General features: G+C 46.4%; 2 protein-coding genes and 1 non-coding gene across 12 annotated transcripts in view; 2 read left to right on the top strand and 1 right to left on the bottom strand.

Moving 5' to 3' along the window:
- kis (chromodomain helicase DNA binding protein kismet) overlaps positions 1–27,186 on the top strand; it is a 45,592-nt gene that overhangs the window by 4,419 nt on the left and 13,987 nt on the right. For 2 of the 10 annotated variants that reach the window (XM_017166268.3, XM_017166264.3), the window contains exons 2-12: positions 5,941–6,468; positions 6,587–14,685; positions 14,747–14,924; positions 16,758–16,845; positions 17,046–17,184; positions 18,166–18,454; positions 18,602–18,691; positions 20,131–20,340; positions 21,284–21,441; positions 22,162–22,337; positions 22,990–23,388. In XM_017166268.3, the coding sequence (XP_017021757.1) occupies positions 6,425–6,468; positions 6,587–14,685; positions 14,747–14,924; positions 16,758–16,845; positions 17,046–17,184; positions 18,166–18,454; positions 18,602–18,691; positions 20,131–20,340; positions 21,284–21,441; positions 22,162–22,337; positions 22,990–23,388 (9,870 nt within the window). In that variant the 5' untranslated portion in view covers positions 5,941–6,424. Of the gene's footprint in view, positions 1–5,940; positions 6,469–6,586; positions 14,686–14,746; positions 14,925–16,757; positions 16,846–17,045; positions 17,200–18,165; positions 18,455–18,601; positions 18,692–20,130; positions 20,341–21,283; positions 22,338–22,989; positions 23,389–27,186 lie in introns of all 10 variants that reach the window. The other 8 variants (XM_017166269.3, XM_070287925.1, XM_017166270.3 and 5 more) reach the window with 5 other exon arrangements.
- LOC108074286 (cilia- and flagella-associated protein 263) lies at positions 15,070–16,626 on the bottom strand. Its single transcript, XM_017166273.3, has 2 exons — positions 15,939–16,626; positions 15,070–15,878 (listed from the first exon to the last, which is right to left on the bottom strand). The coding sequence occupies exons 1-2, from the start codon at positions 16,483–16,485 to the stop codon at positions 15,130–15,132; spliced, it is 1,296 nt and encodes a 431-aa protein (XP_017021762.1). The 5' UTR covers positions 16,486–16,626; the 3' UTR covers positions 15,070–15,129.
- Positions 16,891–16,975, top strand: LOC121502508 (small nucleolar RNA U6-53/MBII-28). Its single transcript, XR_005991026.1, has one exon. It is a non-coding gene; the product is annotated as a small nucleolar RNA U6-53/MBII-28 (small nucleolar RNA).

Genomic DNA, 27,186 nt, shown 5'->3' with positions numbered 1-27,186 from the left:
GTTTACCTTTAAACTTCTTATATTATTTCTTGACCTCAGATATTTATAAAAATGTTTATAAGGGTATTGATACTCTTCCCAACAAGTCTAAAAATTAAATTAAAAAAATTGTAGTGACCTATTTTATCTAATATTTTTGTTTAATTTTTGTTTTAATTTAATTTTAACTTAATTCATATTTCATCTTCACAAATTATAGTAAACAAACCACGAAACGCAAGGCAAAACCAAATTTCTCTCATATTTTTAAAACCCCTATAAATACTTTTATATTTTTATATTTGTTTTAATCTTCATTTTGTTGTTGTTGCTTCTTCTCAGTTCATTCGCATTTTGTTTTGATTGGCTCATCGCCGTCTCTGTTGCCTACTCTCTTTCTATACGAAACAGTCGCTCTGTCGCTTTTTGTCTGTCTCTCCGTCGTTTTTCCCTTCCGTTCCGTCTTTCTTGGCTTCTGCCTCCGTCCGCCTAACATGGTGACTGCGCCGCCAGCAGCGCTGCCGCCAAAGGCCGGCACACGTCCCTCCCATCGTCCCCTTCGCCCTTGTCCGTCGCAGCACGTGATATAGTCGCTGTGCTTTTGTAATTTTACTTTTGGCCTGCTCTTTAGCGCACGCTATGCTTTGCTCTCGCCTCTTTGTTGTTTTTGTTTTTTTTCTGTGTGTGTTTGTCGGTTCCACATTTTTGCTTTTATACGCTCGTTTCACTTGTTGGGCTGTTTTTTTTTTCTCTCCATCGGTTCGTTTTGTCGTGTGTTTTTGCCGCTCTCTCGTATTCAGCCGGCACGGCGCTCAACGAGAGCCGCTCTCCTGTCCATAGTTCTCCCGCTCTTTCTCTCTCATCCGGCTTCAGAGTTGCTGGGTTGACAATGGGCACCTCTATATCCAACCATTCGATCCGGTTTAGGTCCAGGTGCAAATTTTATACAACAGTTTAACTCGATAATCGGGTCAGGACTCGTATCTGCCTGTGTGTGAGCGTGTGTGTTCCTTGTTTTTTTTTTTTTTTATAATTTTGGTAATTCTAGCGGGAAACATGGCGTCAGGGCTTGTGGCAGGCCACCACTAGACATTTCTACTTGGCCCCTACTTTGCTCCTCCGGACTCTCTGGCCTTGCTTTCTGCAACGTCATCGCGGGCCCCATTGTGCGTCGTCCACGCATTAGAGATGGAATCATCGCCACCGATTTGGTGCTTGAAGTTGCTGATTAAGCGCCGATTTTAATAATTTTCCCACTTCCGTAATTTTTCTTGAATATACAATTTAAAATATTAATATGTAACAACCGCATACTGAATAATTACTATTTACATTTACTATAAAAATAATAATATTCTTATAATAATTGAATTTTCATTCGAGATCAAGCAGCTGTCTGTAAACAAAGTCCTCTATTCGTTCGGCAGCAATTTTAAATGGTAATCGATGACTTTCTTGCTGAATACCTTTTAAATGTAATGCATTTTTGGGGTTTTTACCCTAAAAATTAAGATTTCATATATCTTTAGGTCTTGTTTGTTAGAGGTCATTACCGATGAGCAACTCCCGGGCAATTTATGGGATTGACTTCTGACGCTTCTATCGGCACACTCATCTCTAATGCCAATTGGACATGCCATAAATGTACCGTTACACATTTAAAAAGCTTGCGACGTGTTTGTAATTTTTGCCCAGCAAACTTCTCTCTAAGAGACTGTGTTTGTGTGCGTTGAGTTGAGTTTCGTTTTGGTTTGGTGGCTCTCTTGGCTTTTCCGAAAAACTGTGTGTGGCTTTTCAGCCTTTGTCCGCGTCTGTGCTTCTTCTTTTTTTCTTCAGCTGCTGCCGTCGCCGCTGCTGTTACTTTGCCTATTTTATTACCATTTTTATGTACGTCCGTACGGCCTGGGCTGTGTGCGAGTGTTGCTGCTGCTGCTGCGCCCATCTGTCTCTGCTCTGCTTCTTGTCGTCTCTTGCCTCCACCTCCTCTTTAGCCTCCTCCACCTCCATTGCCGCTGCTGTCTCTCCTTTCGGGCTGCTCTTTGCCTCTTTTTGGACCGCGCGCGCTGAGTGACGGACTTGGCTCTGTGAATGTAGCCTGAATGCTGCTGCCACTTTTCTTACAAAAACCAACTGTACTTTTTAGTTACTGTTAGCGCGAGGGACCCCAGCCACTTGACTTGATTGTTATTAAAGGCAAGAGATTTATTCGTTGCATATGTACGTGCATCATACTATTCGCTAAATGTGTGCGGTGTTACCACCAAAGTGACTACACAATGACAACACTTCTAAGTTCAACACTAAAAAAAAAGGAAAAAAAATTAACCAAGTTTTTAATCTCTTCATATGTTTATATATAAATCTGAGCATAATTCATAAATAAAGGTTTTAGCTAAAAATATTTAGGATCGTATACAGGTGGTTTTTTAATATGTTCAGTAAAAACTTTAAACCGTTTAAAACTTAAACTTATTATATGTACTTTAAATAATTTTCAGTCGATGAATCCCAAATCATTTAATAAAAGTATTTATTTATCAATATATTGAAATGACTAAAAAACTTCTAAAAATGAGATACCCGAAAATATCTTTATAAAAAGCTTTTGAGCGTGCGAAATTTCATCCACGGTCCCCTCTTTGGTTAGCTTATTGTGGGTCAGGTATTCGTTACATTTGAAAAGTTTGAGATAAAGAGCAGACAAAGTCGGCCCTAAAAAGCGAAGCAAGAGCACAAAACAACTGTCAAAACTTGTGAGCTAACTAAAAGCAAGGTGAATGAACCTCTTTTATCGTATTTCTGTTTTTTGTTTTTATTTGTGGGTATATATTGTTGTTATTATTATTGCAAAATGTTTAATCACAAGCTTTGGGCAGTTTTACATATAGTATGTAGCATATGTATGTAGGTATGTTCATTCAGGTTTTGATATGTAATACATTTGCATTCGATTGCTCCAAGTTAAGTTTTGCACCACTTTTTTTTACAAAAAGGGCAATTGGTGCTTAACACGTGTATACCCTAAATAAGGGTATCATACTTGTGACTGTGAGTTTGTATGCAATAGAAGAAAGGTTAGAAAGTATCTGATAGATAGTATCTGTAGAAGTTAATCTATCTATCTTTCCAATATTTTGGTTTTGTTGTAAAGATCTAACCTTCCCAAAACAAACTTATTTAAATAATAAGGTAAGATATTGATACATTATATCTATAAAGTTGGGATGTAGAGATAGATGGGTACATTAGAGAAGGAGTTAGTCTTTAAACTAGGCATGAGGGGTATGTTCTAGTTTAAAGTTGGCTTCTACTGCTTCCTTAGTCTTATGGTGAGAAAATTCTGACTTGGATGAACTTTTGAGAGCGATTTTCATGGCTCATAAAGCGATGGAGTGAGTGGAGCGGCATGGGAAAGCAGAGGAAGAAGTGGACCCAGCCCAAGAGCTAATCCACCATTCGGTTTTGCCTGTTTCAATGGTTCTTGATGGTGTTTTGTTGGTGTTACATATATTGGTGGCGGTGGTGGTGCTTCGTCGTCGTCGCAACGTCGGGTCACAAAAATGTGGCTCGCGTCTTTCGTCGTTTTGGGACACTCTGAAATTTGCTCGTCTATTATCACCTTTAATCGATTTTTCGCTTATTTAAAACAAATGTACAGTTGTGCGCAGAGACAGAGACGGCGGCGACATAGACATAGACATATAGACATAAACACCGAAAAGAGAGGCAGAGAGGCGAGGCAATAAGTAAAGTATAATTTCACAATTTTTCAGATGTCTGTGCTTTTGCTTTGCTTACACAAACTCATACAGATGGACAAACGGACAGCAGTACCACAAACATTCACACGTATATGCATATTACTATTGCTTTTAGTTTATTGTTTTTTCTTTTTGCAATTACTTTGTCCGATTTGTTTGTGTAAAAGCCACGCCAAAAAAAAAAAGGAAAAAAAAAAAAACAAGAAAATGAGAAGAAGCGAGCAGCGGGTAATAAAAACTAAGGCGAAAGAAAAATGCGACAAACACACACTCGCTCACTGATAGATATCTGCCAGATATACAAAAGTAAAGTCTCGCCGCTCACACAAACTTTCAGATACACATACAAATATCTATGTATAAATGTATGTATTTACGCTCGCCTAATAATAATGGCAAGAGCTGAAACTAAATAAATAAATAGCTGAAATTGCAAAAGCGAAATGTAATTGATTACGGCAAAGTCAAAGCAGCCAGAGGGTCCAACAACAACGAGTGCGACACAGCGAGAAATTATCGCAGAGCCTGTAATTATTATGACTCAAATTGATTCTGAAAATAAAATGAAATAAATTAATCAAGTAGACAATGTCTAAAGCCAAATAGTATTTTCGAGTTCACTGAAGAAATTTAAATTATTAAATGTGAATTTTATATAAAATAAGATATTCTTGGAATACTTGACAATTTTATAAACAAATCGCGATAACTTTAGTAATATTGAATTATAGATCACTTGTATTTATAGGGCCGTCTCTTGAGTTAGCAACTTTTTTACGGTGTAGTAACAACAGCAACAACAACGACCGACGACTGGCTAAATGATTGTCCAATGAGCGCGAACAACTCGCGGCAAGCTCACAGTAGCGGGTTGCAGGGGGAAAAGGTGGAGAACGGAGAGTGAAGGGTGAGGAGTGAAGAGTGGGTGGTGCTGGGGAGCGGTGCTAAGCTTACCGCTTAACCCATGTGTCAGGCACTCCACATAAGTTTCGCTTGATGATGTGCCATATAGTGTGTGGCAGTGTGTATTCCTCTCACCTCACCTTTATAACGAACGGCGAATTTTCGGCCGTGTATCTCTAAGTGTGCGTGTGTGTGTGTAAGTGCATATCTCTATGTACTCTCGGTAGTTTTGTGTCTATATCTCTCCACTTTCCATTTGCACAAACAAACACACAAAGCAGACACCACACCTTGCCACCCAACCAACCCCTTAACCCCCCACCATTCCATTTGCATATCTTTTGGGCTCTCCCCCAGCTTCCAACAGCAACAAAAACAACAGAAACAACAAGCAGTCAGTCAACCCACCCGCATTTTTTTTTTGCCTTTTACTCGCTCGCCTTTTCCTTTTTGCTGTCTCTCTGCGGATTTTCCAACTGCTTGCTGCTTTAGATTTTTCGGCTAAAAGCAGCAGCAGCAGCAGAGACAATGCGGAAAAATCGATAGAGTTTTCATTGTTTTTTCTCACTGTTGCCGCAAAAAAGATTTTCAACCTAAAAACCAACCCCTCATACCACTCATTGAAATCTCAAAACCATTTCTAGTACTATATAGTGTTCTGTATAAAGTGTATTATCTGTTCCCCTTTCTTTTTACATTTTGAGTTTTCCTTTTAACATTGTTTGGGCCCAAATAATAGTCCAAATTGCAGCTAATGTGTTATGATATATAAATAGAATGAATAATATTATTGCTCATCATTTTGGGGGGTCAAACTGTACGTTATATGTGCCAATCTATGAAATTCATAAGCGTATAGCTTTTCCCCTTAAAAGTTGATGCAACAACAACGAAAAAGTGTAATAATTTAAAAAGTTATAATAATTTAATTGGTAAATCTCTCAGAAAATTAGGATAGATATACAAAAAAAAAAAAATATAAAATCTATAACGTTTAAGAATTGATTTGTAATTAATACTCAAATAATATATAATTAGGTGTTAATATTTTAATAGCCTTAAATAATTAAAATTCTAACTAACTAACCTAACCACTTTTCTCTTTTCCTTACAGATAAATTCAATAAAAATGTTCGATATGGAAACGCTCGCTTAAAATACGCTCAATCTCCCCACAATAAATTCAATATTATCGTGTGACGCGAAAAAAACTTTTTATTTTTATAATAAATATTTTTTTTTATCAGTACAATTCGAAATCCCTTCAAATCTTCGTTTTTTTTAAATGTTTTTCTAGCTGTGAGCAAATGTGTTTCACTGCGAATATGTCAAAGGTCGGCCATGAAGTGCACGAAACACGAGACACAAATGACTCCAACATATGAAAGCAACATCAACCACAACAACAAGACGTGAAATTGCACACCAGTTGTAATTAAGTTTAGTAGTTAGAAACCCAGAACAACCAATATATATATATATTAGATACGCAATCATAAACGGTAAACTAAGACGAAGCGCGAGAGTGGAGAGAGAAGTAGAGGAGCCACAAGATATCCGTTCAACAATCAGTGGCAGTCAACGTCCCCGCCGTGAAGAAGAACAACTTCTCTAGGCTAGGCATTTCATCCTTTCTCCTCCCAACTCCAACGCGCAGAGAGCAAGCAGCATCAAAATTAAGCCAACCGACGAGCAAACCTGAAAACGCAGCGGCGTCGCGTCGTCATCCATCGGTCGACGTGTAACGGACATTTCTGTGTGCGCTGCGTTTCAAAAATCTGATGGATGGAAATGCACAAAATATGTTTCACGGAAATCATCAAGGGTGAGTTTTTCAAACACTGAATCTTTGTTGATTGTCAACCCTCACAGGAAATGGCCAGAGCTGGCTCTAGGTTTAGGTAATTGTTGCTTACTATTTTTGTGCTTTCTTATTTATACAGAGATCCCTATTACCGTTACGATGCGGCAGCCGCCGCAGCAGCCGCCGCCGCGGCAAATCCTCGGGCAATGGGACCGCCCGGCGGCTATCCGCCTCGCCACCGCGCTCCACATCCGCTACAGCAACAGCCCCAATACCCATCGTACCAGCCAACGGCGGAGAATCTCTACGGGCTGGGGGCCGCCGATCATCAAGCGGCCATGGGCCTCGGAGTGGGCGTCGGCGTTGGAGCCGGAATGGGTGATCTAAGTGGTTGGGGTGCAGCGCCCTCGGTACCGGGACAGGCAGCAGCGTATCCTGGCGCCGGATTGGGTGCCTATGGCCATCCGCAGGCAGCACCGCCGGCGCAGCAGCAGCGCCAGCAGAGCCAGGCCAGCGCGTATCGGCAACACATGCCCGCCTACGGACAGCAGGAACAGCAGAAGCTGGTGGCGCCCTACGGAGCACAGCAAAGCATGATGGCCGGCTACGGATCGCAGCAGCAGCAGGTCCAGCCGCCCACGCCCCAGCAGCAGCAGGCACAGCAAGTGCAGGCCCAGCAGGTGCAGGCACAGCAACAGGCGCAGCAGCAACAGCAGCAGCAGCAGAGTCAGCAGCAGGCTCGACTGCCGCAGCACTATCCGCAAGCGCCTGGCCAACATCCCCTGTATCCTGGTGTAGTGGGAGCACCCACTGTCCAGGCAGGACAGCCTCCGACAGTGCCCCAGGCCTACGCTCACAGCCCTTACGGCAGTCCCATGCAGCACCAGCCAGGACGGGGAGCGCCGCAACATGTGGGCTACGGCCACACGGGGCTGGATCAGGCGTCAGCCTACGGGCAGCACGTGCCGGGAGGAGCGCCGCCGGGCCATCATTTGAGTGCGCAGCAGCAGCAGGCAGCGCAGCAATTGGGAGCCCACCAGCAGCAGCAGCAACTCCAATCGCAGCAACAGCAGGCGCAGCAGCAGCAGCAACCGCACGTCTCGCTTATGCAGCAACAGCAACAGTTGCCAGGCGCCGTGCTGCCCCCTCCGCACATGGGAATGCCTCCTAGCTACGGAAGCCACCACCAGCAGCAGCAGCAACAGCAGCAAGTGCAACAGCAGCAGGCGCAGCAAGTGCAGCAGCAGCAGCAGGCAGCTCCGCCTTACATGTCCAGCAGCAAACATCAACAGGCGGCCGCCGCTCAGCTGAATTCCTCGCCCCAGTATCGCGCACCCTTTCCGCAGCTATCGCCACAGATGTCGCCACGTCCGCCGACCATGTCGCCGCATCCGCAGATGTCACCGCGACCGGTGGGCGTGTCGCCGGCAAAGCCACCACCCACGCAACAACAGACGCAGGCGCAGCAGCAGCAGCCACAACAGCAGCAGGTGGTGAACAACCAGCCCAGCCAGCATAGCATCCAAGGCATGGTCGGACTGCCCTCGCCACGACCCCAGCCGCCGAGCAGCGGAGGAGGAGGCGTTGGAGCAGGGGGAGGAGGAGGAGGAGCGGTATCGAAGGCGGTACCGGCGCCCGTTGCTCCCGTCAATACCTTGCAGGCCCTCGAACAAATGGTGATGCCGTCACAGGCGCATGGACTGCCTCCTATGGACTATCCGTCAGCGTACAGGAGCTCGGTGGTTGGTCCCAGGATGCCAGCGTCTCCGCAGCAGCAGCAGCATCACCAGCAGTGGGGCACCCAGCACATGGCCGCCATGCAACAGCAGCAACAGGCGCAACAGCAGCAGCAACAAGCGCCGCAGCAGCAGGCGGCTATGTTGCAGCAGCAGCACCATCAGCAACAGCTGAGCATGTACGGACAGGCGATGGGACAGCAGCAACAGCAGCAGCAGCCACAAGCGGCGCAACAGCAACAGGTTGTGCCGCCAGTGGTGGCACCACCAGTAGTGCCTAACCCGCAGCAACAGCAGCAGCAACAACAACATCAACAACAGCAGCAATCACTCAACGATCAACTGCAGCATTCCATCAACGATATTGTGGGAGGTGGAGGAGGCGGCAACAGCAACAGCAGTGGAGCTGCGGTCAGCGGTCAAAATCAGACCCAACTGGCGGCCATGTCCTCCTCTCCATTGCACCAGCAAAGCTTGCCCAGTATGCATCATTTGATACAGCCAAGCATGGAGGCGGGTCAGCCGGCGCAACAGCAGGCGGCGCAGCAAGCGCAGGCGAGTCTAACGTCGCCGCATCACCAGCAAATGCAGCACCAATCGCCGATACACCAGCAGCAGCATCAGTCGCCGCACCACCAGCAACATCTGCCCAGCTACAACCAGTCACAGCCGCAGCAGCAGCAATTTGATCCGTTTGCAAACATCTTGGGAGACAGCAGCCAGCAGCAGCAGCAGCCGCCGGCAGCTACGACTCAACAGACAATGTCGCCGGCTCATGTGAGTTCGCCGATTCCAGCGCAAATGCAGCAGCAGCAGCAGCAACAGGTGCCACAACAGGCCCCGCCGCAGCAAAGCGTGACACCCTCGTCGCATCACCTGAGCAGCATCCTTAACGAAACGGCCAACTCGAACGATTCCTCCACCCTGGCCGTGGCAGCCAATGATAGCAACAACAGCAGCAGCAACAGCAGCACCAACAGCATCGTCAACAATCAACCGACCTCGGTCCATGACAGCAACTCGCAGAGCAGCATCAACAGCAGCGGCAACAACAACCAGCCGCAGCAGCAGCAGCCGCAGCAACAGCACTTGCTAATGGACAACACAAACTCCCACTCAGATGTCGTCGGAGTGGATGTCGGTGGTCTCTTTGACAACAATTCCATGTCCTCGCAATCGGCAACAGTGACGACTGCGGTGGCCAACAATGCAGCAGCCACGGCGGCGGCGGCTCTCTTAGACAGCAATTCGCAGTCGTCGAATGCCGGCGAGTTCGAGAAGAATCAGAGCGAATCGGGAGGCGAGGGATTAGCGGGCGTTCCTGTCAATGAAACCGAGCTGCCGATGGATGAGACGTCGAGTGTTCCGAAGACACAAGATACCAGCCTGGGTCTGAGCACCGAGTTGCCGACCGCTGTGCAGGAGGATCTCCTGGAGAAGCCCACCGCCGAGGAGATGATAGAACAAACTCAGCTGGGAGACCTGACGACAGAGGAATCCCAAAAGAACCTTGACGATTTGCCAGAGGACAAGGTAGTGCCGCCAATGGATTCCACCACAGTGCAGGCGCCGCCGCAGCAACAACAGCAGATTCCCCCGCCCATAGGAATGCCAATGCATCCCATGGCCCAGGGATACGATGCCCAGGGCGCTCCTCCGCAAGGTCACATGCCGCCCATGATGCCGCCATATGGAGCAGGAGTAGGCGGAGCACCGCCGGGCAGCATGTATCCGCCTCCGTATCCGATGCTGCATCAGCAAGAGATTGCAGCGCTGCAGCAGCAGATCCAGGAATTGTACTGCATGCCGCCGGGCCATGAGCACCAGCATCAGGAGAAGCTAATGCGAATGCAGGAGCGCTTGAATCTGCTAACCCAGCACGAGATTAACGATCAGTGTGCCGGCGGTGGCCCACAGTGCCTACTCTACCAGAGCATGCCGCCTATGTACGGCCCGCCGGGCAGCAACAATCCGCTGCACAATCAAATGGTGGAGAGTCCCCAGGTCTCAAGCACCACCGGACGGGGCAGAGGCAAGGGAACGAATAAGCCACGGAAGCCGCGGGCCAAAAAGGGCGACAAGGGGGGACAGGTGGCGGCGTCGACAGCCGCGCATCAGCAGCAGCAGCAGATGCTGGAACAGCGCCAGGGAGACCTAATGGATATCAGTGGCAACGTGGTGGATACTCCCAGTATACCCACAACGCAGCTGCCCGTCTCCGAGGACTGTGTGACCCAGGGAGCCGGCGACACCAGTGTCGTTGGCATGCTGGAGTACAGCGAGGGCATGGGCGATCTCTCGCAGGATGTCCACTCGGCCAACGAACTAGACACCTCTACCGATGGCAGTGGGAAAAAGAAGAAGCCTCGCAAGCCGCGCACTCCCAAGGATCCGAATAAGCCGCCGCGGGATAGGACGCCGAAGGCGAAGAAACCAAAAGATCCTAGTGACCCGGAGACACCGGCACCGGCTCCGGCCCGGAAAAGGGCCAGTGTTAGCAAGCGAAGGAAGCAGTATGGCGAGGAAGGAGCCGAGCAAACCGGCGAAGGCAGCGAAGTGGAGGATAATAAGCCACTCGTAACTAAGGCTGGATCCGCCGATGGCGAAGCGGAAACCACTTCAGGCGGAGGAGGCGGCGGAGGAGTCGATGGCGAGTCGCCGGATTATGACGATATACCTGTATCCAAGATACCGCGGAGCGCCAACGACGAGGACAAGGATGCCGGTGGCGAGGCTGGCGACGAGACTGTGGACTCAGTTCCGGACTCCGCCGGCGATGCAGCCGGAACCACGCCCAGTAGGAGGGATCGGAAAAGGTCAACGGCCAGGAGTAGTCGCCGCAATGCCAATTCCGAGGAGGGAGGCGGTAGTGCGCGGCGGAATCGTGGCTCCCTCTCCGCCAAGGCCCTCAAGAAGCGAAGGAATAGGGGCAGGATTGTGCCCGAATCCGATGGCGAAGACGACACCTTGGACAGGACACCGCCACCATCGCCGCCACCAGACTCTGAACTGGACTCGAACAAGAGACGATCGTCGAGGAATACGCAGCGAAAGAAGTACATTGACGATGTCATGCTCAGGTTCTCCGACGACGACAACTCTCTCCTAGTGGCTTCGCCAGTCAAGAAAGACAAGAAGTCCTCCGCTACCGCTGCAGCCGCCGCAAACTCTAGTGCCGGCAGTGATGTGGAGAAGGCGGAGCCTCAGTCAGGGGCTGAGGGCGAAGCGGCTGGCCAGGAAGCTGGAGCGGGCTCTGAGGATAAATCCAATCTTCCCCCCGACGAAAGCAGCCAGCTGGAAGCCAGCTCGAGTTCGACCTCGGCCGCAGCGGCTGCGGAAAAGGAGCGCCTCAACGCCACCGATGCCGCCAATGCAGCCATGTCCTCCAAGCCCAATTATGTGTACATCAACACTGGCGACGAGGATAGCATGGTGGTACAACTAGTTTTGGCCATGCGAATGGGTAAACGGGAACTTATCCCGGAGAAACCCAAGGAGAAGACGCCGGAGCCGCAGACCAAAAAGGAGGAGGAGGAGAAGGATCAAGGGGAGAAACCAGAAGCAGAAGCTTCAGCGGAAAAGCCCGAAGGCGAGGAAAAGCCTAAAACAGAGGCTGTGGATAAAGAGGATTCAAAAGAAGATTCCGAGATTAAGAAGCCGGGAAACGAGACTTCCGAAATGGAAGTGGACGGCGACAAGGATGAGTCTGAGGCAACGAAGACGGCTGAAAAGTCTGATGAGGAAGAAGCCTCCAGCGAGGTCAAGGATGCGGACAACAAGATGGACGTAGATGAATCCAAACCAGAAACAGAGCAAACCGAAACGGAGAAACCTGAAGAGAAATCCGAAAACACAGAAGATGAGAAAACCACCTCTTCGGATGTAGAAACCGCAGAGGAGGCCAAGGAAACGGAGGAAACTGATGGTGGTGAGAAAATGGATGTGGATGAGAGTGAATCGCCCACTAAGCCCAAGGAAGAGAATGCCAGTGGGGACAAGACCTCAACTGAAGATGTGAAAACCGAAGAGGAACACAATGAAAAAGATAAGAAATCTGCGGAAGCTGAGGAAAAGGAGGCAACGGCAGTCAAGGAGAAGGGAGACGAGGAGTCCGACAAAAAGGAAGGTGAAGAGGGAAACGATGCTGGGGACAAGGAGAACAAACCCGAGCCCGTCTTCATCGATGTGGAGGAGTACTTTGTCAAGTATCGCAACTTTAGTTACCTCCACTGCGAGTGGCGGACCGAAGAGGAACTCCTCAAGGGCGATCGCCGTGTGGCGGCCAAGATTCGACGCTTCCAGCAGAAGCAGTCGCAGCAACTGAACATTTTCGAGAATATCGAAGAGGAGCCCTTCAATCCCGACTTTACGGAAGTAGATCGGGTGCTGGACATGTCCGTGCACACGGATGAGAACAGTGGCGAGACCACAAAGCACTACTTGGTCAAGTGGAAGTCCTTGCCCTACGAGGACTGCACCTGGGAGCTGGAGGAGGATGTCGATAACGACAAGATTGAGCAGTACTTGCGCTTCAACAAGATCCCGCTGAGGTGCGAGTGGAAGAGCAAGAAGCGGCCGCATCCGGAGCTCTGGAAGAAGCTGGAGAAGACGCCGGTGTACAAGGCGGGAAACAGCCTGAGACCGTACCAGCTGGAGGGTCTCAATTGGTTAAAGTTCTCGTGGTACAACACACACAACTGCATCCTGGCCGATGAAATGGGTCTGGGCAAGACCATCCAGAGTTTGACATTTGTCCACTCCGTTTATGAGTATGGCATTAGGGGACCCTTCCTGGTCATAGCTCCCCTCTCCACGATTCCCAACTGGCAGCGCGAGTTCGAGGGCTGGACGGACATGAATGTGGTCGTCTATCACGGGTCGGTGACCAGCAAGCAGATGATACAGGACTATGAGTTCTACTACAAGACGGACAGCGGCAAGGTCCTCAAGGAGCCCATCAAGTTCAATGTCCTGATCACCACCTTCGAAATGATTGTCACCGACTACATGGACCTGAAGGCCTTCAACTGGCGCCTGTGCGTCATCGATGAGGCTCATCGCCTGAAGAACCGAAACTGCAAGCTCCTCGAGGGGCTGCGTCAGCTGAATCTGGAGCACAGGGTCCTGCTTTCGGGAACTCCACTGCAGAATAATATCAGCGAGCTGTTCTCGCTGCTGAACTTCCTGGAGCCCTCGCAGTTCTCCTCGCAGGAGGAGTTCATGTCCGAGTTTGGTAACCTCCGCAACGAGGAGGAAGTGAACAAGCTCCAGGCCCTGCTCAAGCCCATGATGTTGCGTCGCCTGAAGGACGATGTGGAGAAGAGTTTGGCGCCCAAGGAGGAGACCATCATTGAGGTGGAGCTGACGAACATACAGAAGAAGTACTACCGCGGCATTCTCGAACAGAACTTCAGTTTCCTGAAGAAGGGAACCACATCCGCGAATATTCCCAATCTGATGAACACGATGATGGAGCTGCGCAAGTGCTGCATCCATCCGTACCTCTTGAACGGCGCCGAGGAGCAGATTCAATACGATTTTAAGTCCCAGCACGGTGAGGATCCCGAGTCCTACTACAAGAATCTTATCCTCTCGGCGGGCAAAATGGTTTTAATTGACAAACTTTTGCCCAAACTCAAGGCCAATGGCCATCGAGTGCTGATCTTCAGTCAGATGGTGCGGTGCCTGGACATTCTGGAGGATTACCTGGTGTACCGGAAGTATCCCTTTGAGCGAATCGATGGACGGATTAGGGGCAATCTGCGTCAGGAGGCCATCGATCGGTACTCCAAACCGGGCTCTGATCGGTTTGTCTTCTTGCTCTGCACCAAAGCAGGAGGACTGGGCATTAATTTGACGGCCGCCGATACGGTCATTATATACGACTCCGATTGGAATCCGCAGAACGATCTGCAGGCCCAGGCCAGGTGCCATCGTATTGGACAACGCAAGATGGTGAAGATCTACCGGCTGCTCTGCAGAAACACCTATGAGCGTGAGATGTTCGACAAGGCGTCGATGAAGCTGGGCCTGGACAAGGCCGTGCTGCAGTCGATGAACACGCAGGGCTCTAAGGATGGCAACAACAAGCAGCTGTCCAAAAAGGAGATCGAAGATCTGCTCAAGAAGGGCGCCTACGGTGCTGTCATGGACGACGACAATGCCGGCGACAAGTTCTGCGAAGAGGACATTGACTCGATCCTGAAGCGCCGCACTCAGGTCATCACCATGGAATCGGAGAAGGGTTCGACCTTCTCGAAGGCTTCATTTGCCGCCTCCGGCAACAGATCGGATATTACCATCGATGATCCCGATTTCTGGACCAAGTGGGCCAAGAAGGTTGACATCGATCCCGATGCCTGTGAGCGAGACGAGACTGAGGATTTGGTTCTATCAGAGCCGCGGCGACGCACGCAGATCAAACGCTACGGTCATGAGGATGTGATGGAACTGAACTCGGAGGAATCTTCCAATGAGAATAGCGACGAGGAGGGAGGAATTGGTGAGTATGAACTGTGCTTAGCTGTTATTCCTTTACTAAACTATTGCTAATCTGCCTCTAGGTCTTCGTTCACGCCGCCGCAAGGAGAAACGAGATCGCGCCCGCGAAAAGAAGGGCAACGATGAGTACATTCCACGCGAACGTGATGCCCTGGCTGCCTTGGGACTGGAGGAGATTCAGTACGGTAACTGGGCCAAGTCCGAGTGCTTCAAGGTGGAGAAGGGGCTGCTTTCCTTTGGGTGAGTAAAGAAGGGATTGGGATTAGGGCTGCATATCGAGAGCAGCAAAGTAAAAGAAATAATAAATATATAGGAATTTATGTCACATTTAAGTGTATTCCTAGCGGGGATTTGCTTTAACCAAAAAGAAAAGTCGTAGGGGAGCTTAGCTGATACAATTACACTTCAATTAACAAGAAATTAAGGACAAAGGATAATACACAATTTACCCCTCAGTCAAACGATTCTTACGACGTATGGCATTGTTGAGTTTCATGTTCAGGATGTAGATCTTTCGCTGAAGCATCTTCTCCTCCTTCTCGAGCATATGCGCCTCCTCCTTGCGTTCGATATACTCGCCAACGCTCGGCGCCTCGTACTCCTGCAGCTGGGCCCTCAACTCATCCAGCGTAACGTAATCCTTGGCATTGTGATTCTGAACGGCCGCCACCTCCTTTTCGAGCTTCTGTATGGCTCGGGTGACTTCTTCGGTTTTATTGAGTACCGTGCGCATTTCCGTCTCCAGGTTCATCATGGCCTGCTTCTCCTCGGTCATGGCCAAGGAGGTCTTACCCGTAACACCCTTGAGTCCAGCCATGTGAATGTTTTTCTCCTCCAGCTGGTTCACCAGTTCTGTTCTCTTGATCATCAGCTTTTCGAAATCGACGGCCGTCAGGATGCCACTAAGATCGGATTTGGTGATGAGATCGGCGCGATGCTGCTGGCAAGTCTCCTGCAGCGAGACAATGGTCAACTTCATGGTTCCCAGCAGGGCGCGTGCATTCTTGAACCAGTTCGTGGTGAACTTGCGCAGCTTGCGCTCGATCTGCCGCTCGGTGGCCCCCTCCAAGAAGGCCACGTCCTGTTCGTCGCGCAAAAAGTGCAGCATGAAGTTGTTCTCAGTCTCGATGGTTTCCTCGCTGCGAAAGCGCAGCTCCTCTATCTTGGCCCTAAGCTGCTTCACCTCTCGCAGGGCTTGGGGAGTACGTGTTTAGGGATTGAAGTGTCAAGGCCACCACCTCCAGCTCTACTTACCATTCCTCTCAATATCCGTCACTCGCTTCTCCACCTCGGCGGCTCTCTTCTCGGCCATTTCGGCCTTGGCCTTGTAGTTCAGCTTGAACTCCATGCCTCGTCGTTTTTCTCCCCCGCCGAGGGAGCCGCGCATAGAAAGGGAAATGGATCGCTTGGAGCTCGAGTGGCGGCTACTATGACTGCCCGCCACGGAGCCACGCTTAGTTTGCAATCTTTTCAGTATCGAAGTGCGACGCTGCCTCAGGCCCATCAATAATTTCGGATCGTTCTTCTCTAGAAACTCGACCATAATGTGATTCTCTAGCCGTAAAGTGGCCACATCGTTGTGCACCAGCTCGATGGTGCGCAGCATCTCTAGGGCATCCAGACCGGCCAGCCGCTCTTCGCGCTCCTCGTCCGAATATGTGTGAAAATCCTCCAAAAAGAACTTGTCAATGATGCCCGTTACGTCCAGTTCCTGCGGCACCCAATTATCAACCTGAATTCTGCTCGCATGCGACCTCATGGAGCGTCGGCTCATTTCCGTTCTGATGCTGTGGAACGACATTTTGAGCTTTTTTAAGCGGGAACTTGTTTCTTGGGTGTTTAATTTGTTTGTAGGAAATGGGTATTGCTTCCGAAAATTTATATTTTGCAAATAATACGTCTGTATGCTTGTTTTTTTGAGATTTAAAAGTGGCTACAAAGATTCCAAAGGATCACTAGATGAGGATTTAAAAGAGGTTATAAAGATTCAAAAGGATCTCTTACTAATAATAATAATATATCTAAAATTTGACTTTATTATTCATCATTAATTTGTAAACCTTGCTTTTTCAGTTGGGGACGATGGTCGGAACTCCTGGAGCTGGGACAATTCAAGCGCGGCTGGCGTGATATCGATGTCGAGGACTGTGCTCGCATTATCGTAAGTTAACTCTTGATCTTAAACTTGGCTATTTGAGACCTTCTTTCTTAATGATGACCAACCATGCTAATATTGAGAAAACTTTAGGTTTTCGCTGAGTAAAAACTAACTTCTCAACCCGCTGAAAGAGAAAAACCCTTTCACAACATGTATTTCTCTAAAGTGCCTGCTAAACGTACAAGTTTTTTGCTTTCTTACAGCTCCTTTACTGTCTCCAAGTGTACAAGGGTGATGAGAAGATCAAGACGTTCATTTGGGACTTGATTACGCCAACGGAGGACGGAGAGGTGCAAAAGATCAGCAGGGATCATAGTGGCCTACACAATTTGGTGCCACGAGGTAGGAATGCCAAAGGTATGGTAAAAAGATACATTCACGCACACCTCCCAAACTGCTGCACGGACGTAGAGAGTTTTAAAAAACATCAAAAAATTCAAAATATATAATATAAAAATGGGAAAACTAGAATGAATCAAACTTGTATACGATTTCGACACACTCTATTTCAAAATGGGGCTTTATCTGGACTTTTAGCTAACTTTGTGTACTTCCGTATCCTTTTTCCCCGCTAAAGGAAACAACTCCATATTATGTGTACTAGTGTGTGTTGCTTTGGGTCTATGTAATGGCCTCTAATTTCCTCCTTCTACTTCCTATATATATTCCATCATAACTTACTTCAATTCTCGAATCAAATCTCTCTAAATACGACCCGGACTGTGACTCTACCTACACTTGACTGGACCGATGAAAACGTGTGTGTATGTTTTGTTGCCATGCAATTGTATGCCTTTTACTATATATCAAAACTTATTATTTGTTTTTTGTATAAGTAATCATTAACTAATGTATATTCTATGTATATTTCATATTTATAATCAAACTCATTCATATTTGTATTATTAATTTGCTTTAACCTTTTAATTTCAACCAAGTTTTTCAATACTAACTGTAAATATTCTTGTCTTTGCTGGAGGATCCGAGATATTTTGAAATGCCGACAGTGTTTGCAAAACAAAGCCAAATAATAATCCAAATCCAGGCAAAGACGATGATTAAACTTGGTTTTATCCAAGATTTGTTTTACTTTTCGTTTTTGTAGTTACATTTTAATTTTTAAATTACAAAAAATAGCTGTGAATATTAAAAGCAAAGATCTCATGTAGAGCTTGTAAAATTAATTTCAATTTTACATTCACGGCCCAGCTGCCCTCCAAAGTCTGTACAGTTCTTATTTTCTTTTTATCTGTATTTGGAGAGCAGCAGCTGCTTAAACAAAATATTCACTAATATTCTGTACGAATATTTTGTGGCTTTCAGGACGCAATGGCGGCAAGTCGAACAAGGAAACCACGGGCAGCTCGACCCCAGCACCGGGCACAGCATCCGGCAGCAATAGCGGCAACACGACACCGGCTCACAAGTCGAGTGCTTTGGATGGGTCCGACAAGGATGGAGGCGTAGGAGTCAGTGCCAGCGCAGTGGCTGCGGCAGTCACCACTCCCACAAGCATCCATGATCCGAATCATTGGAGCAAGAAGGAGAAGTACGATGCGGATGCGTACTTGGAGGGCGCCTACAAGAAGCATCTGGGCAGACACGCGAATAAGTGAGTCGTGTGGAATCGAATTTGTTTATAAGCTAGTCTTAACCCCATTGAAATTCAATCCAACTAATACATCGAATCCCTACGCTCTTTCTTTCTTTCTTTGCTCTTCTCTTCCTTCTCTCAAATGTCTTTCGTTTTAATCCACAGAGTCCTGCTGCGCGTGAGGATGCTTTACTATATCCAGCACGAGGTTATTGGCGAGTTTGTCCAGCAGATCAAGGACAATACGCCCATCAGGTAAGGCGATCGTGGCGCTTTTTAGTGAACAAAGAAAGCCTTTTTTTTTAGAGTTCATTGAATCATTTTGTTTGTTTGTTGCTGTTGTCGTTTGATTGATTGATTACTTGATTGACTGAATGATTGCTCAAGAGTGTTGATCACATATATGTTTTTTTGTTTTTACTTTTATTAAATTATTCAATACATATTTTTCTTACAATGCCAATTTGTGAATTACCTACACTAAGTTAATCTTTTTGTCAACTGATAAAGTCCTGTAGAACTAAAGTTCAGGTGAAATGCTTTCGCTCTCTCTCTTTCCTTGTAACTAAGATCAGCTAATTTCGTAGTCTCCTAGAAGAGTCTCTCTCTATTTGCAATTGAAATTAGCTGATTTGCCAACTTTTGGGCTCAAAATGCACCTCTATCCTTGAATCTGTCTCTCTTTTTAAATAAATTAGCCTTTATGCTCTCTCTTTAACAACTTTAGTCATTATTTTCTATGTACGTTTTGATCGCCTAGCCAATAACCATTTGTACATCTACCTCCTTTCATTAATCCGTGCTCATTCTCACCCTAAATATTATATACCATATGCTTCACTATTTATATATACATTTTTGCCAACTAATCCTCGGCGCATCTCAAACTCTTCCTTCTATCTGCTGTGTGTGTTTCGTGTTTTTATTTCAATTTCAATTCGTTTAATCAAAACCTATACAAAATACTCAATTGATTTCATTGCGAATATCTATATATACATGTACGTATATTATGTTAAAAAAAACAAACAAAAAACAGCAGCAGTACGAAAGCCAAGCAGCAGCAGCTGGCACTCAATATGAATCTGAATCTCAATCTGGAAAGGTAATATCCCTAAAAATAATAATACCCAAAAATCGCCATCGCTCGCTCTGTCAATCGCTCGTTCCATTTAAGAAGATGAAAAAATATGCTGGCGAATAGGGAAATCCCTGCTACTATCTCTCTATTATCGAAATTTCACATTGCTTTTTTATTCGTGTATCTTTTGTGTATTTTTCTAATGAATTCAAAATTCAAAAAGAACAAAAAATCAACACCAGAGCAAAGGCAATAGAAGAAATAAGATGTGTCTTATTTCTGATATTATTATTATGTTGCTTTTGTATGAATTTCTCTGCATTTTTGTAGTGGTAAAAATCCGTAGTGCAAATTGGCTAATTATTAATGTTATGATACGTATGATTTGATCTTTCTTTTTATTGGTTTTGTCATTTCCTATTATTATTTTTACTCATAAACCCAAAACAACAACAAAATTATTGAACCAAAATTTGAAATTTTTATACTAAACCAACGCATTTCTTTTCTCGCGCATCTTTCTCTCTCTCTCTCTGTGTGAAATCTCCCTCCAAAATCCATGAATGTAAATCATCATCGACCACCGAATACGAAAACCGAATATCATATGTAGCGAGCTCCCCATTCGCCCGCCGCCAACGCCAGATCAAGTGCCATCCTCATGGTGGAATCCCATTTGTTGTGATAAGAGTCTGTTGGTTGGAACCTACAAGCATGGCTGTGAAATGTATCGTCAAATGCGCGCCGATCCCAATCTGTGCTTTGTGACCCATGTGGGCGCCGGTGCTGCCGGCGACGATCTGGCTGTCACGAATTTGCCGATGTAAGTCTCATTTTTCGAAACGGAAACTAAACAAAAAAATATAAATAAATACCCAAAATAAAAACCATATTAAAATCCGGTGTGTTTAGGATAGAATATTTTTATATAAGAAATAGGGAACTTAAAAATAATTCTATAAAAAATCTATAAATTTTAAAAATATCTCAAGAATTCAGGGTGCCTCTAAAGGGAAAGACGTTATAAAGGAACTTCAGCTGGACCCCTCATAACATGCTGATCAGTAGATTTGATAGGCACAGATCAGTATATTTTGTCTTAAAGAAAGAATTAAAGAACGAATTAGCTGTGAGTTGAAGATCCCAAAACACACCGGATGATAGGGAATATATCAATCAATGTGATTGGCGCACTCCTGCATAAATATCATTAAGTAATCCCACATATGCCACACACACAAGTACTAAAATAGCCCCCCGACTAGATGTATTTCAAGCTGAAGCTAAAACAGGAAACAGAATTTGCTAAAACTCATTAACATTCCCACGCACACCACGCACATTCCTCCCAATCATGAAAATCATGCTTTCACTCTTAGAAAATGTGCAAATATTACGGTTTTAAATGAAGATGTTAAAATGCAAAACTCGATTACTGCAGATTTAAAGACCTCTCATAAAAATCTACCGAATTTATCTACACCTGTGAGAACCCTAGGATCGTAATAGAGCTTCCTTATATGGTATCTCCCATTTACACGCACAAACATCCAAAGCATTGAGATCTCCATCTGCCATTGCGTTGAATGTGTGTGCGTGCGTGTGTGTGTGTTGTGAATTTTCTCTCTGTGCTTTTTACAAGAACGTTTTAACTACGTTTTGGCATGATATACTCTACCACCACCACCACCCCCTTAGAACACCTTAAGTATCTTAATATCTTTGATAATTTTATTCCAAAACTTAATCTTTGTGGCACAAAACAGAAACGAAGACGATGCAAATTCAAAGCACGACGATGGCGACGAGGTGGACGATGATGGCACCACCACGACCAAAGACTCGGACTCTGGCAAACTGACCACCGGCGATAGCAACAAGGACTCGCTGCTCCTCCTTGACCCGGAGCGGCCAAGTTCGTCGGGTAAGAGCGGCGGCATCGGCGACGGCAACGACGCAAAAACGCTAACGAAGGCCAACGAGCTGGAGGAATGCGAAAAAGAAACCGCAGCAAATGCTTCCGAATCCGAATCCTCATCCAAATCCAAAGCCGATCCCTTGCCGGACCATGGTAGCGATAATGTCGATAATGCGGCAACGTTGGCCGCCCAGCAGGAGGCATCATCAGCAACTCCTCCACCACAATCGGCAGATACAGAAACAGATCCGGAAATCAAGACCAAGAAAAAGGCCGCGGCAGTCTCGACCTCGTTGTCGTCCAGTGAGAAAGCTGGAGAAGATCTGGAGACAATGGAGGCCAAGACTGCCGATGGCGAGTCAGAGAACGAATCGGAGAAAAAAATCGAAAAAGATAAAGAAACTACGAGCCAAATTGAAATCGATAACGATAACGAAAATGAAATCAAAAAGGAATCAAAGGAGTCATCTGCTGCTGCTCCTTCTGCTGGGGAAGCCAAAAACGAAGCCGCTGCCATTGCCCGTGCCGAAGGCGATCAAGCGGAATCATGCACTAACAATGCTACCACAAACATCACCACCACCACCACTACTACTACTACCATTACCAATACCACTACCACCACCACCACCACCACAACCACCAATAATCCATCATCCAAAGCGGCTAACTCTAATGCCCCCAACTCCACAACCAACGACCATGCTAACTCCAACTCACATTTAGGCCTGGACGAAGAGGAGAGCGTTGCTGGTAGCTACCCGCCCACCGTGGCAGCCGTTGAGGATGCCACCACCATGTGGCCATCGATGCAGGACCTCAACACGCGGCTCCGTCGCGTCATCACCGCCTATCAGAGGAACTACAAGAAGGAGGAGCTGAAGCTGCAGCAAAAGGCCAAGGTGAGTCCACTAGACATTGTTTATCCACAGTACATCCCAGAGTATCCCTGTCTCGTATGCATTCTACAAAAAAGTCGCGGTCAATATCATCGAAAATAACGTAAATTTAAATATATCGGAAATATACAAAAAAAATGAACTAGAATTTATTATAAAAAAATATACCTTTTTAACGTGAAAATAATATCTAACGCCTACGTCCACGTTTCTTTGCCTAACCAAAATAAAACTGATTTATAATTTATCTTGTTATCTGTTATTATTATAATTATGTTGTAGTGTCAAAGTGTGTTTTGAAAAGTACGTAGTTTTGTTGCTTAGCTGTTGGCCGTAGTTAACCGTAGTTAGCGTACAAGAGAACGGACAGGACCAGGACGAGGACTAGAACTGAAACCCGAACTTTGACGGAGAGCCCAAGGCAAATGAAAAACTTGAAATCGAGATCATAGATTATAAATAAACCCAAAAGCAGCCAACAGCTGATCAGCAAAACTATGTACGGACATGGGGATCAGAGTGCCCCAACGTCCTCAAAATCACGACCCTAAAGCCCATCTCACCCGAAACCACGATATCCCTGATCTCTGTTGCCCGCTTACCAATGCCTCCAACTCTCTTTCTCTCTCTCTCTCTGTGTGTGATTGCCCCACAGCTCCAGGCACTGGTCTCATCGACGCCACCTTTATCGGTGCCCACCACGCCTACGCTTCAGTCGATGCAAATGCAGCTGCAGAGCGGCTCTGGCAGCGGCTCTGTGGGCTCCACGGTGGGCTCTTCAGATCCCAGCGGCCGGAGTCTGCAAGCATTGATGCAGTCGCAGGGCGCCAGCACGTCCGCAGCAGCGGCAGCCGCTGCCGCAGCAGCCGGAGGAGGAGGATCCGTCGGATCCGGGCAGTCCCAATCGCAAGTGGGCGGATCGGGAGCTATGCCAGCCATGCCCACTGCCGCCGACATCAGCCTGATGCTGAGCATCCTCAACACGACCGACGTCAGCCAGCTGGCCAACTTGGACATCAATAAGCTGGCCATGTATCTGGTCAGCATGAACAATGTACGCAAACGCAATGTAGTGATGAGTACCCTCTATCTACTATTTCTATATACATATGTATGCATTCTTACCACTCACCACACCACACTACCAGCCCCGAAAAGCAAGCCCGTTTGATTAAATCAACCCCCCTTAATTGAAATCAATCCTTAACTAGCACTCGCCGCCACCCTTTCGAAGGGCCAATAGACCGTGAACAGTCCAAACAATAATCCCCCCCGATAAGAAAGACTTTAACCCAAAAAAAGGAGGAAAAAAATGAAACACTGACACGAAAGCCACGCTACCATACCAAACACTACTCTACTAACCCCGCATATCATACTAACCTGCATGAGTTGTCCAACTACCAAAGTATTACGAGATTAATCCACTTTTAACCATGACTACTAACTAATTAAGCTTCAAAAATATCGAACTATTTTGAACTTTTAATGAGTGAGGGTTATGTTTAGAACTAAATACATCCTGTTTTAGCATAAAAGCATTACAAATTGAGATGTTTATCAAATATGGAATGTACTTGAAAGATTTCAGCAGAATTAACCAAAAGTATGATAATACTTAACCAGAAGTATCAGTGATATATCGAAACATTCTTTTTGACAAACAGAATTTCGATACTCTCCATTTCCATTTCTGTTATCGACAAATCCATAACAGCTCGGGAAATCTGACTAAATAAAAAGCAAAGTCAACACCCAACCACCTGAGCTGTTGAAGAGGGAGGGCATATTGGGGTATCAGAGGTGAAAAGTCTGTCAACTTCTCCGTCTGTGTATCCGCCCCCTTTTTATACGAGTGTGCGTGTCTTGCCGAATGGGGGAAACAAAATCGAAATGACGACGAATAAACGAAAACGAGCCACTAAAGAAGAGAAGGAGGAGCGACAGCAAATATACACTTATGCTTAATTTATGCAAAATAAAAGAAATACATGTACACTCGAATTTGAACCCGAAATACGGTGCTCACACGAGATGCTCGGATTATGCTCCACAGTCTGCTCCTTCCGCCTCCTCCCCCTTCTCATCCTATCCTACTTTCCCTACTCATCCTTCGACTCATCTCGCGAATGGGAATGCGAATGAGCGGCCCAAAACGGAGGAAATGTCAAACCACTTTGCACACTCGGCGGCAGAAACAAAAACGGCAATACATGAAACTTCCCCTCCCTCTCCTTTTTCACCACCACCTCCTCCTCCTCCTGCTTGCCCCATCCCATCCCCATCTCCGGCTGCTCTGCCTAGCGCAAAACCGTTGCTTTCGTTTCGTTTTTCTTGCCTCTGCTTCGCTTTTTGCTGCCCCTTGAGGTGGCAACAACAACAACAACAACAACAACAACCACACACAAACACAGTGGAACCCGCAGCTCGTTGGCCAAAAGGCTTGGGTCAAATTATGAGCCAGAGCGAAGTGGAGGCCCGGGAGTCAATTGTACAACCTGACGCTTCGATTCGCCGCATTCCCACTGTAGTTTCAGACGCTGGAGATGCGCAGGAAAGACCAGCCAAGCCAGTTGGGTGATTGAAAAAGCTAAACCTAAGAACTAGTACAAAAATATTAGTTAGTTAGGGGCTTTAATTTAAATTAAAATAATTGATTTATAATGTACAAATTAATACATTTATCTGCGATAGCATTCCTTAGGAATTTAAATAATAACCATTCTGTTATGGTTGGAAAGGACCTCGAGTTAGCCAAAATCCTTAAAAATTTGGTGAATTAATTAATTTCTTGAAACTATTTAAAATTTCAATTCAATATTTTTATATGTACGTGAAATCCTGTTACCTACTTCTCTTGAAAATAGCTAGGAATTTGGTATGTGTATGTAGACACCTTTTTTCGGTCAGCACTGAATGGGCGACGCCGCCATTATCAAATGGCAGAGGGGCGGCAGCGGTAAAGGCAGCCCGCCATCAATCAAACCCACAAAAACAACAACAACAACAACAGGAGCAAGTCGGATTTGTTGAAGAAGATGAAGAAGCAGCAGAGCCGAAGAGCCAAAGCCAAGTATTTCTTGGTGTTGTTGTATCGACGAGGTGAAGTTCTTTGGTGACGATGATTGTTGCGGCTGCGGCGCAGCCGGCAGAGACGTTGGCGTTGGTGGACGACTTGGTTTTATCGTTGTTACAGTTGTTGTTGTTGTTGTTGTTCATTCGATATCATCGGGTGGTTTTGGCTTTGGCTCTGCTGCCTAGCTACACGTTGGCTGTACTTGTGCCTGTATGTATTAGTTTTCCATGCGAGTGTGTCGCCCCATCTCGCTTCCACCAGCTGTCGCTGTCGCTGCTCCGGTGCCTGCAATGTGTGTTTGTAATTTTACATTTTCTGGATTTATCCAATGTTTAATTTTTTCCTTTTTCGTGTGCGCGCCCACCCAAAATGCCTGGCCAGTCGGCAGGGGAATGGGGATGGATGGCACTCTCTCCTCAGCAGCGGCTGCTGCTCTGCTCTCACGAACTGAATTATTGAGCGCAATATGTGACTTGGGAGACGGAGCAAAAAGGAGGAAGGAGATGGGGATGGGGATGTATATAGAATGGGTGACCTGTTCCTGTTTCGTTTCGGTTGCCGTTTCCTGTCCTCTTCTTTTGCACGGAGCGCGAGTTTTCGATAAAGCCAGCCGCCTAATTGTGCTCATTTGAGAGCTCAGCTCCCATTTCGTTCCTCACTTTTTCCTCCTTCCTCTTATTCTTTTTTCACGTTATGCTGCTGCGGCTGCAGCTTAAAAGCACTTTTCGCTTTGTTTTGTTGATTCCTTTTGCATTTTTGCAACGTGTATTTAGAACACCGGAGCATAGAAATGGCTGCGTGTATGTGTACGGGAGGGAGGGAGGTTGTGTGTGCTGGCTTTGGCCATTCTTTTTTGTGGCCATCTTCGGGGCCCACCTTCGACTTGCTGCTTGGATGCTTTGCTGTTGTTGGTTCCTTTTGCCTCTTTGCTTTTGACCGCTGTTGTTGTTGTTGCTGTCGTTGCTCTTCTTTTGTGCTTGTTGCTATTGCTGCCATTCGATTTATTATTTTATTAGCATTTGGCTGCCACTGCCTCGACTGCTGCTGTGCTGAACAGTGGAACGATTTCAATTTATTTTGAAAATTATATTCGTACTGATTTTTATTATTTTAATAATATAAATAATTCATTTAACATTTTTAAATACTGCAAATGAAATTATTACTTTTATTTTTGTATTTAAAAATGTATCTTTAAAGATGTATCTTTAAAGATGTATCTTCAATTATGTATCTTTAAAGATGTATCTTTAGATGTATCTTTAAAGATGTATCTTCAAAGATGTATCTTTAAAGATGTATCTTTAGATGATTTAATCTACTGTGCGCGTGCACCTCACGTGTTGCTGCCGCATCTTATTTCTTCTCTCTTTCGTGCTCACTGCGATCTAGCGAGTGCATTTGGGAGCTGTGCAGCTGCCGCGTCGGCGCATTTTTCACTTCACACCTGTCAGTCGTAAAGCATTGGGAAAAGTCGGCTGTCTCTAACCAATAAAGCCGAATGGCCAGTCAGTCCATCAGTCCGTCAATATATTGAGGGCTTTGTGTCTGCAGTTCGAGTTTAAATATCTCATTGAGAGCCCCTGTCTCGGTCTACCTGCGCATCTTTGGTTGCTTCTCTCTTCCGCTGATTTAGTTTAAGTCGAATTTACGATAGGAAAGATGCCCTTCTCTGTCGCTCTCCACTCGCTGATCTTGCGCGTATGCATTTGCCGAGGAGGAGATGTGTCGCCATTGCATCGATTCTGTGTGCGATTATATCCGCCCTGCTCGCTC

Source organism: Drosophila kikkawai, chromosome 2L (genome assembly GCF_030179895.1).
Source record: "Drosophila kikkawai strain 14028-0561.14 chromosome 2L, DkikHiC1v2, whole genome shotgun sequence".
Classification (NCBI taxonomy): domain Eukaryota; kingdom Metazoa; phylum Arthropoda; class Insecta; order Diptera; family Drosophilidae; genus Drosophila; species Drosophila kikkawai.
Note: the sequence above shows the minus strand (reverse complement) of the source record. Positions and strands in the feature narration are given on the sequence as shown.